General features: G+C 31.3%; 1 protein-coding gene across 1 annotated transcript; it reads right to left on the bottom strand.

Moving 5' to 3' along the window:
• Positions 1–9,084: 9,084 nt before the first annotated feature.
• Positions 9,085–12,921, bottom strand: LOC148611240 (uncharacterized). The gene is made up of 5 exons (XM_088595283.1): positions 12,661–12,921; positions 11,791–11,856; positions 11,390–11,476; positions 10,787–10,918; positions 9,085–9,674 (listed from the first exon to the last, which is right to left on the bottom strand). Exons 1-5 carry the CDS (start codon positions 12,895–12,897, stop codon positions 9,588–9,590), a joined length of 609 nt encoding a protein of 202 aa, XP_088451409.1. The 5' UTR covers positions 12,898–12,921; the 3' UTR covers positions 9,085–9,587.
• Between the last annotated feature and the right edge of the window lie 289 nt (positions 12,922–13,210).

The following is a 13,210-nucleotide window of genomic DNA, read 5'->3' as shown; positions in this document are numbered from 1 at the left end:
GATGATGAAAAATTTTAATTTTTGAAATTTTTCAAAAATGTGCTTTAAATCCGTCTTAGCGTGCTTATATCATCAAGGTGCACTACTAGAGGGATTAAAACACCACATTTAGTTCCAAGAACCCAATTACAATTTTGACTTTTTTTCGACTTTTCCTGTTAAGTAAAACAGCAGCGTAACATAAACGGAACCAGTAAGACAAAGAACAACCAAAAAATAGGGTTTTAGGCGCGCCACTCCGATCATGAATTAATAAATCAAACTTTACAAGCAAAAAATATTTCCCAAGAATTCCGATTACTTTTTCAAAATAACATGTGTCTCTTTTAGCCTGGAAATGAACAAGTTTCAATTGAAAAAAAAAATCATATCAGTAACAGGTTTTACAACTGATGAATTAGAGCGTTTAATTAATTTTACAGATATCTTATCATCACTTGTATCCTTTTCTACACCAAATTTATGAATCATTTTTGCTTATTTTATCTTCACTGGTGGGTTGAAAATAAAAAAAAAATATCATTTTTCAATTTCTATATATTAACATCATAATTTCCTTCCTTGATTATTTTTAGTCTGATTTTTTACCTTTCTTTAAGAAAAATAGTTTGATTGTTTGCCAAAAGTCTTTTAATTTTCAGCCATCAGCGCATCTTTCTAAAAAATACTAATTTTCTAATTTCGTTCCAGTTTGATAACCAGATTTATTCTTATTCCTTAAAGTTTCCATATTTTGGGATTTCATTTTTTCAAAAGAAATTGAGCAGTACATCTCATATACATGTATTGCTTTTCAGTAAGACAACTTCCACTCTCCAGTACAAGTCTTTGAACAAAATCAACAGTTAATTCAGTCTGTTATCTGAGTATTTTGATTTTTTCAGATAGTTTTAGTATCAGCTTTACAAAAGAACACGTGATATATATTTTAAATATCAAAGCCGTATTATGATATTTTGATATTTAGGTAGTTAAATTACATGTACATTTACCTTGGAAACAAATTTTATTGAGGAAAAACTATTCATTATTCATTATTTTTGTGTTTTTTTTTTCGAAATTTCTTTCAGGATTCATTCAGTAATCCAAAAGAACAATTATCCAAGGATAACGACTAGAAAATAGACACACATGTACAACAATGAAAATAGACACACATGTACAACAATGTACAACAATGAAAATAGACACACATGTACAACAATGAAAATAGACACACATGTACAACAATGTACAACAATGTACAACAATGAAAATAGACACACATGTACAACAATGTACAACAATGTACAACAATGAAAATAACATAATCAAAATAACACACACATAGGAACAAATGTAGACGAGCACTGAACTAGGGACATGTACCAGATGCACCGGTAGGGTAAGGGACCTCTTCTTTTCTAGATATACCAGCCGAGTTGCTCATAAAATGCCACGTCCGGGAAAGGGAAGCTATTATTCGTTGAACGAATCGGTTTTCATATTGTGCAGATTGATACACCATAACGATGCACGACTTCACGGTGGCGACCAAAAAAAAAACAAAACAAAACAAAACAAAACAAAACAAAAAAACAACAACAAAAAAAAACAAAAAACAAAACTTTTGTAGTGATGACATTAATCTTGTAGCAAAATAACCATGTTCTAGAAGCTTAATTGCCCGAGGCAAGATCTCTACAATTGGTCGCTTAACTTCGGCAAACTATGGATTGTTAAGTGATAATTATGTTGCCACAAATGAAAGTAAATTTGATTAAATGATCCTTCTATTGGATAATATCAGCTATATAAGGTCAGCTCCATCAGAGAAAAGGAGTAAGTCAACGAGTAGCGGACACACAATTTGTTCACATTGGTGTGCCGACCTTCTGTTGAAAAACACGTCCACCACAATGGACAATATGTTGTCAATAAAAAAAAATTAGCATTTCGGCAACATCTTCCTCGATATATATTAAGTAACTGGTTTAGAATCGTTTTTACAAAGTATGAAGAATATATGCCAAATGCTTACATAAGAATCTGGTTATTTCTTTGTTCAATGCCTCATTCTAATCGATGATTCTTTCGGCCATGTTCCATTGTCTACTATTTGATACATGGTTGTTTTGATAAAACAACTAAAATAGATCTAGTCTCCTATAACACTAAGCGCCAAACAAGCAATTTCTTTAAAATGATAATAACATTATAAGGAATACATTATGAGTTTAAATACATTTTATACTTGAAATGATGAAGAACATATATTTTATATTGATGCTAAAACCCTTTAACCATTTATGATGAACTATTCACCTTAATGTTTAATCTTCAAAGCATGGAACATTTAGAAGTTGCGTTAAATTACAGAACAACCCCACCTAACAATTTTAAGGATTTAAATTAGACTATGTGACGTTTATTCCGGCTTTAATAAAATGCAATTTATGTATATTCTTCAGACACAATTTGACAACAATACAAGATGAATCGACAAAATTTAACGCCAACATGCTAATTGGCAAAGATCTAATGAAAACTACCTTTTATACAAAACTTTTTCTCCTAAAATTATTTAAAAAAATAAATGAACATCAAACGATTTGAGTTTAAACTTTTTTGTATATGTTTTTAAATGCATATTTCACTGACTAGATATAATAACACAATTTTCTGTCAAATTTTATGGTTAATGAAACGATAAAAAATGAATAAACAGTCAATTACGTATTATGTGTAAGTCATATATTTACTCATAAATTATAATCACGTGATACGGATGCCAACGCGTACTCTAGTAAATTGAATTGGTGTAATCCAAATAAGATTTTCTCTCTAAATAAATATATTACTGTTATTATTATCATTATTACTATTATTCCTTTATCGCATGGTACTTATTCCATTACCATTTATCTAATACAAAAAAAAAATTCAAAAAAAAAAAACAAACAAACAAAAATTAAAAAAAAAAACAAAAACAAAAACAAAAAACAAAAACAAAAACGACCAATTAATCAGTTTGTACATGTAAGTACCCGTTATTTTTTATTTCTTTTTATTTTACGTTCATTGATTTCTTTGAAAACACAAGTATCACGAATTATTAAATTTTTACATTAATATATAAAATATTTATATATATATATTTATATTAATTAAATCAATGTCTCATAAATCTTTTTTTTTTAATTACTCCAAACGAAGAATTCACTGTATCACCTTAAAATGTTATCAATAACTTAGCGAAGAAGTTCTATTGACATATTGTAAGAGAACTATAAATTTGTTACATCATATAAGAGCAAAAACAATCTGCCAAAGAACTGCTGAATGTAAAACAGAAAGTCAGGCAGCAAAGATCTGTTTCTTCAGCAAGGAAAGTGAATACTGCATTATACGACAAAGTAACCAAAATCAATCATTGAGGAATATCTATAATTATGAATTGCGAAAGGAGAATAATTTTTTAAAATTTTGAAATTGTGAGTGATTCTGGAATAAAAAGTATACAATCGCGATACTCAAATTAAGTATAAATTAGTTATTCGATAAAAAAAAAAATGGTTTTCCGATTGAATTGCTTAAGTGACAATGTCCAAAATATGTTTATTGACCATGTATACAATGAAATTCAATAACAGACAATGAACGGTCTCTTGATACAATAAAGATGGGAGATAACTAGCAATATGAACTCCCACAAAAATGCCGGAAGTTGCATCAAATGATATGAAAGGGTAAGCATGTACTGCTCCGCCTGCAGCATCCAACATATTACAAGTGAGTATAATCTGGTAAAAGTTATGCAGCTCCCCGACACGAGTCACAAAGCGGATCCATAAAAAAATAATGCAGACTTAGGCAATATCATTTAATTCAATAAAGTATCGTGATGTAAACAAAGTAAATAATGCATGAATGATTGAAAACTATGAGTGTCCACATATCAATTTGAACAATACCTATAAAACCCTATAAAATACTATAAAACCACCAAAATACTGCATACCAGAGAAATTTCAGAGATAAGTTAAGATTCATAAAATCAAATTTGACATTTGGACAAATAGGCAAATGACTATACAACAGTGAACTGGTCAAAATGTTTTACATCTTTAAGAAATAATAATTATTTTTGGAGACTTAACAATACACGAGACACATGTTACCGCGATACTGGTGGAATAAAATTTATACAACCAAGCATAATTTCTTTCTATTTTCGATGTTAATGTATCATTATAGTGCACATATAATGGATGACGGAAAACCATATATGAGAGAACACATATCGTTTTGAACAGTACATACAATTGTAACTGCTTGGACTTTAAGACTTTTTACTTTTACTACTTAGTATAATATCTCTATATTTTCAAATGTAAAAATGCTAATTTTATAAATGAAGCAGATAAAGGAATGTTCATTTATTGATTTAAAGGGACTAGGACCCCAAAAGTGTTTTACTCTGATTTTATAGTATCTATGTAAACATGCATAAAAATGTGTTTCTTTAATTTCAAAGACTTAGTTATTAGTCTTCATTAATTGATAAACATTAACACAGGAGGTTGACATTTTATTCCAACATGCATCACGGTTATGACATGACTGTGCCACTAATCCTTCCCTAGTACTATCATGTTATGTTTTATCTTAACACAAGAAACAAAATATGTGTGAAGTAGAAAATATAATTCAAAGCAAATGTATAATAAAAAAATACCAAAACATGAAATTGTTTTTAAAAAAAAAATCAACGTTACGTGTAGAAAAAACTGAGAATTGAAAATTTTTTTTTTATTAAATTAAATATCATTTGAGACAACACAGAAGGTCATCAGACAAAAAGTAGATGTAAATAATACTACAATTGTATAGCTTGTTTATGACAAAAATAAAAATGAGAATTCATTTTCAAGAATAATAACTTCTTCAATTTGTAATAAAAAGTCTTTCTAAATCTTTTTTTAAATAACTTTTGACTTGTTTTCAATTCAATTGAATGGTCTCTAAACTTAAGAGAAACATATGTATATTTTGCATGATTTAGTTATGTACAGAAAAATATTATACATCAGCAGAGTCAATGACTTGAATTGAAAATATTAAATTTATGCCTGATTTGTTCCACTGTTATCTTGTGTATATTCCATTTAACAGAAATGTAAACTTCACATGTAAAGTAAACTCTTACGTTGGTTCCCTTGATTACTCTTGTATCTTTTTTATGACAAACTGTGCATTCTTCGCAGATTTAGGGTTATTTACTTAATAATTCATCAGATAAAGTGCTACATTTACACCACAATTAGAGGTGTTATCTGGTAATTTTATGTGTTATGTAAGTTATGTAGAAAATTCAGAAAATATATAATTGAAATCTAATTATTTCTTTTAAAAAATTACACTTCAACAAATTGTACAATGGACAAAGTTCGCAAAAAATAAAATTGCACTGTATGTTAAAATGAAAATACAGCATAAAAAGTCAGCAAACCATGTCAGAAATACTTTACAAAAAGATGTTTTTTTTTAAATTTCATTTTTGCTATGATTAAATTATGAAATATCAAGTCAACTAATTATGGGGTAACGCTGCTATACTTTCTTTCAAATATCTACAAAAAGTACCGAAGCGTCAACAATGGAACAACGTCAAAGTACGTCAAAATCAAAAATACATGGCCAGAAGGTGAAAACAGGAAACAAGTAGGATCTACATACACAGAATAGGGAACCGAACAAACTAGATTACATATAAAAACTGAAGATACAGAAAACATGACGTAACTTAAGCATTAGCAATATGAATTCCCACAAAAATGCCGAGAGTGACATCAGATGCTCTTGAAGAATTTACAGGTACTTCTCCGCCTACAGCACCCGTTATATTGCTAATGGTTTTTTTTCTGGTAATAGTCTAGTAAAATTATGCAGCTCCTCGATACGAGTCGCAAAGGGTCCCATAAAAACAATTCAGACTTGGGGGATATCATTTAATTCAATAAAGTTCATTACATAAAAGCAAATAATACATAAATGGTTGAAAACTAGCTATGGGAGAACACATATCAATTTGAATAATACAGATACTATTCATAACCAATTTTGGCGTCCACTGATGATAATTTTGTCTCTTTGAATAAGTTATATGATCGGTAATCAGGGATATAAAATTGTGCATTTACATGTATATATATAAGCATAAGCACAAAAAAGGAAATCATCGTGTTTTTTTTTCTATGAAAAGCTTTTACCCCATCGGCGCAATACGCAATATAGTATTAACGTGTTCATGTAGAAAATAATGTACATAACTCCCGTACTGTTCGTAATAAATCATTTTTGCTACCACAAATAACAAACAGTAAAAAACAAACAAAATGAAACACAAACTCATCAGGTCATAACCAAAAAAGTCAAAGTAGAATATTTTTTTATTTGATATGTGACTGAGTGTTTTAAAATTAAATAATTCAATACCAAAAACTTTAAAGCATGAAAATTATCACACAAATTAAATATCTTCCGTTAAAAACATATTCCTTTTGTGGACACCTCAGTGAAATGCTATGTTACCGTTATACAAAATCTTGAAAAGGAAAAGTAAGTCTATTGCTAACAAAACGTTTTTGTTTTTTTCCTTGTTTTATACAACATACGTCATGTAGCCTTACTCCAAAAAGCTTATTACAAAAGCCCATGTTACTTCGACAGTTTGATTTAAAGAAAACGTTGACTAATTGAAATGATAAAAAATAATTCAGAATGCCGAATAGGAACAAAAGGTATATAGGTGGTGTTTTCCACATGTTTCACAGTTTCATAAACTTAATTCTATGCTATTTTGTCTTCCAACAGTCGAGGAAAACATTTCTTGAGCCGACATCACATCTTGCATAAAGTCGTCGATATCTTCCCAATTTGCGTTGCCATTTCTGCCATACGACAGGCAGCAGCCGTGTAGTTGTCTGCCATTTTGGTTGTTTGACTGATACTCGAAACACTTTTTTCTAAATTGATTAATCACATTACGAAACTTTAAGCGATGAGAAAAATGAATTTCCGAATGTATTTTGGCGGTATAGGGCTCTCGAGGGTAAAAAGGGCATATACGTTGAAGTTTAAAATACACTGGCTATCAACCAATCAGAATGTAGGATTCTTATATAAGGTGCAATTACTGTTTAATTACACCGAATGTCAAGTAAAAAGTGCATGCTTTCAGGTTTTTTGCTCTTTTTCTTGTTTTCAGTCAATTGCATATCCAAACACTTCCCGGCAGCCATGTTGTTGTCTGCAATTTTAACCGTTTGATCTATACTTGAAACAATTTTTTTTTCAAAATTGATTTATCACGTTATGTTACTTTGACAAGATCCTTTAATCTCAGTTTCCGCTATATAGATGACGTGTAATCTTTAAACAAACCTAATTTCGTGGAATTTGATACATCGCATCTACCCAAAAGAACTTGAGATAAAAGATACTACAGACACTGTGAAGTCAGCCTCATATCTTGACCTACACTTAGAAATCGATGGTAAAGGAAAACTATTGACCAAACTTTACGACAAACGTGATGACTTTTCATTCAGAAATGTCAACTTTCCTTTCATCTGTGGCAACATCCCTTCGGCTCCTGCGTATGGAGTGTTCATATCACAACTCATACGTTATGCCAGAGCTTGCCGAACTACGCAGACTTTTTGTATCGCGCTAGAACTCTAACAAATAGACTTCTGGAACAGGGTAATGTTGCTACAAGATTGAAGTCATCACTACAAAAGTTTTATGGTCGTCATCATGAACTCGTGGATCGTTGTGGTGTATCCATCAGCACCATGAAAACTGATTTATTCAACGGGTCATAGTTTTCCTTTCCTCGTTTGTCTACCCCAGACTTGACTTTTTATGAGCAACTCGGCAGGTGTTTCTAGAAAAGCAGAGGACGCTTACCCTACCGGTGCACCTGGTCCATGCTCCCAGTTTTTAGTGGAGTCCGAGTTGCTCATTTACTTTTGTTACTTTGTATGTATGATTTTAGTTACTTTATGTTCTTTGTTGTGTATGTCTGTTTTCCATGTCTGGTCTTTGTCCCTGGATTACATTCTTTTGATTACCGCTATAACCTTGGTTCCCTTGATTACTCTTTGAACGATGAGATGAAATTACTTCCGAATTAATTTTGCCGGGATGATGCTCGCGAGGGTCAAAAAGTCATATACGTTTTGGCAAAATACCACGGCTTATTTTTATGCATATACACCGGTAGTTGTAAAAATAACTCAAATCGTAAAAATATTTTTAAAATACACCGGTTATCAACCAATCAGAATCCAGGATTCTTATATAAGGTGAAATGATAATTTTCAAAATTTTAGTCATTTTTACAGCAGCTGGGAAACATGCCTTAGCCTTGGTATTTTCCAAAACGTTTATGTCTTTTTTTACCCTGTCGAATGTATTCATTCGGATGTTCTTTTGTCCCATTGCTCAAATAAACGTAAACAGGTATTCGGTGTAATTTAACATATATCATAATAGGGAGGGGTATTTTGCCAAAACAAAAATACCAGTCTCGTCCTCAAATTTGGTATTTGTCGCAAATACATCTCCATATCATGACACATCTGTTCATGTTTTATATCTTGATTTTGTATAAGCGCGCAATATGTAAGTAATCATGATTCTTCTTTCTGCTTTCTTGGTGTCCGTTTATCTCATTGTGTTCAAAGAATAGATGAAACAGTTAAGCTACACGCTTTAATTAAAACACTACAAGTACAGACAGAATATACGTATACAATATGAAAGTAGGTAAAGCAAAATATGTTTGCGATTCCTATTACTTATTCAATATACCAAAACTTTCTAGAACTGGTGCTTACTAATACACTGCATCCACCATTATATCACTTGACGATAATGCGCAAGTTTATTAATTCTTTTGCGCACATTATCATTTCACGTTAGAGTGAGAATACTGCCAGTAATTTCAATATTGGTGTCGCGAATGAATATCTAAGGAATAAATTACTGGTAGTTGACAATGACATTTGGCATTTATAAGGACACGTTTTCAAACTTTCTAGAACTGGTGCTTACTAATACACTGCATCCACCATTATATCACTTGACGATAATGCGCAAGTTTATTAATTCTTTTGCGCACATTATCATTTCACGTTAGAGTGAGAATACTGCCAGTAATTTCAATATTGGTGTCGCGAATGAATATCTAAGGAATAAATTACTGGTAGTTGACAATGACATTTGGCATTTATAAGGACACGTTTTCATACTTGTGAATATACCAAGGAAAGAGTACAATGCACACAAGGAATAATTTATGAAAAAAATTCTGTGTGGTTACACGAAAAACACTTTTCCTTGCCAGTAAGTTAAAAACATGATACAAAGTTTACATTGCAGTATATAAGTAAAATTAATGTGTATGGAAGCAAAAAAAAATAAGATAAGATGAAAAGGAAACAATGCTATAAAGGCAAATTATTATAGAAACAATTATCAGTCCGTATTCCGTGTCCAGTGGGGTTCCATTTGTCAGTTCCGCATCTTAGAGCAGCCAATTAAGGTTGATATTCAGGGGGGCTCTCACCCATCTCTTTTTTAGCATTTGCCACAAATACATCTTTGAGGTCATCTTTCCTTTTTTTCTATATAAATAATTTAAATGATTGATTGGATAATGGTTATGAATCGTTTTTGCACTCATTTAAAATAATAATTGAAAACTGAATGGTTATTTATTAGGGATGGGAACGAATATTTGAGTACTCGCCCGAAAGACCGACTACTCCAATACAATTCAATTATTCGGATACTCGTTTGCGTTTAAAACACCTTGATACAGTAATTCCCCAATTAAGTTCACGTTGCAACATTTCCTTGTAATTTTGATTGCAATTAATATTAACAACATATAAACTGTTTATATGGGTGTTTGTACATGGATCTGCACATACACGGACCATTAACTCATCAACGAAAAACTTGTGTTTTGATTGCTAATCAACGAGATTGGTATATAATGAACAATCATTGTTCGCTAATTTATGATGAAATATCGTTTTGTACACGTAAATCTAAGTCCAATATTTTGTTGACTTACAGGAAATGTCAAAATCAAAATTACTAACTTCAGGTAAACAAATGATACATGTCGTGCTTATCAATTCGGGCTTCATTAATTTCGAAGATTGTTTACATATCTCTTTTGGTAAATAAACACAAAAATAATAAAAATACGAGGTCTGGCATAATTTGTATGTTTTTCGATAAGATGTCACCCGATATCTTTATAATTTAACTTAGAGTATAACAAGTGATAAGAAAAATAAAATACTGTATCCCAACAAAAGTTATATTATTCACCAAATCATGATGTTTTATTCGAGTACTTGCGAGTATTATGACAGCGTACTCGAGTATAAAATGTCATATCTTTTGCCATCCCTAGTATTTATATAAAAGACGTATATACGTACGAACACGTATTAAAACATAGCAGGTTAAATCTACATATATATATGTATTGCACAAGGTGGAACCTCTTAGTGTAGATTTGGCTCCCTTTTTCCTGTTTGCAATCACTTATGGATTAAAATCTTCCCTTGTATTTGATCTCAATGCTACTGATGAAAGGTTATTCCTTAAAACACGTGTAAAGCATAACGAAATTAGCAATATTAATTTGATTGGTATTTTTATATCTATTTATTTATTCTGAATATTTCTTTAGCAATACATATGTGAGTGGAGTACTAACCTCTATTTGACACGGGACCAGACCTGACCACCACGGTGAAGCGCAGCAGTACACCGAGACAAGGAAAGCTACCAAAAACTCGATTGCCGCCAATATCCCCATGATCACAGCTAATTGAACATGGCTGTTACGCTAGAAAGTATGAATTATAAAATGGATTGTGATAGACACATTCGCAACAACAGAGGTAAATAGAAACCATCTTTCCTAATAGAAAATTGTCATTGTCAAGCATTTTATCAGTTTCATTGATTGTTTCACATCGATATCATTAATTGTTTTTTTTTCTTTTCCTTTTTCATTTCTTTAACATAAAAAAAGCATTTGCAATATGAACTCCAAATAATACTGAAATGACACATGTAAGCATGTACTGCTCCACTAATAGCACCCGTTCAATTAACAGTCAAGAAAATGCGATAAGCCACAATTGGGTTGCAATTCCAAAAAGGCGTGAAAGGTGTAACTGAAAATGAAGTGACAGTTGTTGATAATGAGAAGTGAGCGTTATATATTCAATTGTACTGCTGATTACGACTATAACAAGTTTTGTTAATAAAGTTTGCTTTATGAACTGATTTATATAGAAGTGACGAATCTTACCAGGGTATATCCGGCAATAGCTGAGGCTATAATGACGGGGACAAAGAAGGAGGCACCAATAGTACTAAAGACCATATAAACAACTTTCTGGAAATAAAAAAAGAGAGATATCATTAAAAGACAGGAAACAATGATATCTTGTTAGTGACTAGATGAAAATATCGATTCAAATTCAATAAATCAAAACGTTTATTCTATCAATTAAGCTGTGTAAAGTAATTCATATAGTAGTATTTAGAACCTAGCATTACTTGATATACAGAAATAAAATATAAATGTGGAGTCTAGAGTGAATAAAAAATAGACATAACTGTAATTAAGGCAGTACTGTTATTTGTTGAATTTGATACCATATCCGAGATGACATGTTTTACATTTTATTCAAATACAAATGTACTTACGGATCTGAGGAGGTTGTAGTCTGTTCCAGACATCATGTAGCATGGTAGAATACCAGTAACAACCACCTACAATTCAATTGAAACATACAGAATTGTGTACTGCATCATACTAGGAGTATAAACACTTGTACAAAGTCTTACAAACAAATACTAGTAATACAAACATGTCGTAATCACCTCAAAAATTGAACGCAAACACCACAAGTACAGGAGAGTATCAACATATTGACAACTTTTTATCACCAGTAAATATTTAATAAAACATTCTTGTTTTCGCTGATGCGCCAAACTACAAACTTAAGTGTTACTTACATTGTATGCATTCCAATACTTATTTATATAGTTTTTATACAACCAAATAATTTTTGAAAACAATACTTGTATCTACACTGCTAGATGATAAGTACATGCAGATTAGATAAGAGTTGGCATTTTTTTTCTTATTCTGTTTTTTCGAAGACAGGATATTTTGTCTTAATAATTAAGGTTACGTTGTAGTGCAAACTTGTAAAAAGAAAAAAAAATGTAGAATTAATTCTAATTTAAACAGGTTACTTTTAACGTATTAATTTTCGAGCTCTAGTAATTTTCCTTATTTTAGCGGTGGACGCAAAAGCGCGAAAAATATTATTTGCGAGATTGATTTTTAACACTATATAAAATATAAAATCCGCCTAAAATAGCCACCTCGAAATTTAATACGTTTACAATAATTTCAGTGTATCAAACGTCAACCCTTGTTAGTCTTGCATGCGTTTTCATACGTATCGATGGACAAAGACTAATATTGAATTGCGTCCAAAAGTGAAACAAACATTGGTTTCAAATAATGAAGATATTTTGTATTTGCAATACAATTGCTTTTCTTACCCAGATTGATGACACAGCAGACCCTGCATCCAAACCAAGAAGGACTTTAGCTGAAATAGTTTTATTGTATGCCTCCATTACAACCATATTGCTTTTGTCTATATCTATTGCGGCAAAACTTGCGATTGCAAGTACTACACCGAGTAAGAGCTGTACCGCACCTAACCTCTTAAGGATACCAGCAATCTTTTCCTTCACACTTCCATCTTTGGAGAGTTTACATTCAAATGCAAACATATTGACAGTCAGTGTGTAAAGCCTACAAATGTCAAGTTTATGCAAAGTTATAGTTCTTACAATAGCAAAAACATATATGTCACACGACACATTGTGTCGCATAAGAACAGGCCAGGAAGTACACACGTTTATAGTTTGTTCTGCAGAATGTCTGCAACAAGTTAACGACAGTTTGCACAAGGACAAAACAAAAACACGGTGCGGTTATCTGTTGTCTATGGTTTTGAATAGAGAATCATAATAAAACAATTAAATAAATACTGTACATATGCATTATAAAACATGACGTTCTATAGAAGAACGATTTCGTGAG

This window comes from Perna viridis, chromosome 7 (assembly GCF_037379345.1).
Source record: "Perna viridis isolate PV_CMFRI_1.1 ecotype Kerala chromosome 7, ASM3737934v1, whole genome shotgun sequence".
NCBI lineage: Eukaryota > Metazoa > Mollusca > Bivalvia > Mytilida > Mytilidae > Perna > Perna viridis.
Note: the sequence above shows the minus strand (reverse complement) of the source record. Positions and strands in the feature narration are given on the sequence as shown.

What these genes read in the sequence shown, in the direction of transcription:
- LOC148611240 (XM_088595283.1), bottom strand. Translation starts at nt 12,897, where the DNA reads ATGTTTGCATTTGAATGTAAACTCTCCAAAGATGGAAGTGTGAAGGAA. An exon ending in CTATTGCCGGATATACCCTG is followed by an intron (nt 10,919 to 11,389) that starts GTAAGATTCGTC and finishes CATACTTTCTAG; the next exon opens with CGTAACAGCCATGTTCAATT. An exon ending in TGGTCCCGTGTCAAATAGAG is followed by an intron (nt 9,675 to 10,786) that starts GTTAGTACTCCA and finishes TTATTTATATAG; the next exon opens with AAAAAAAGGAAAGATGACCT.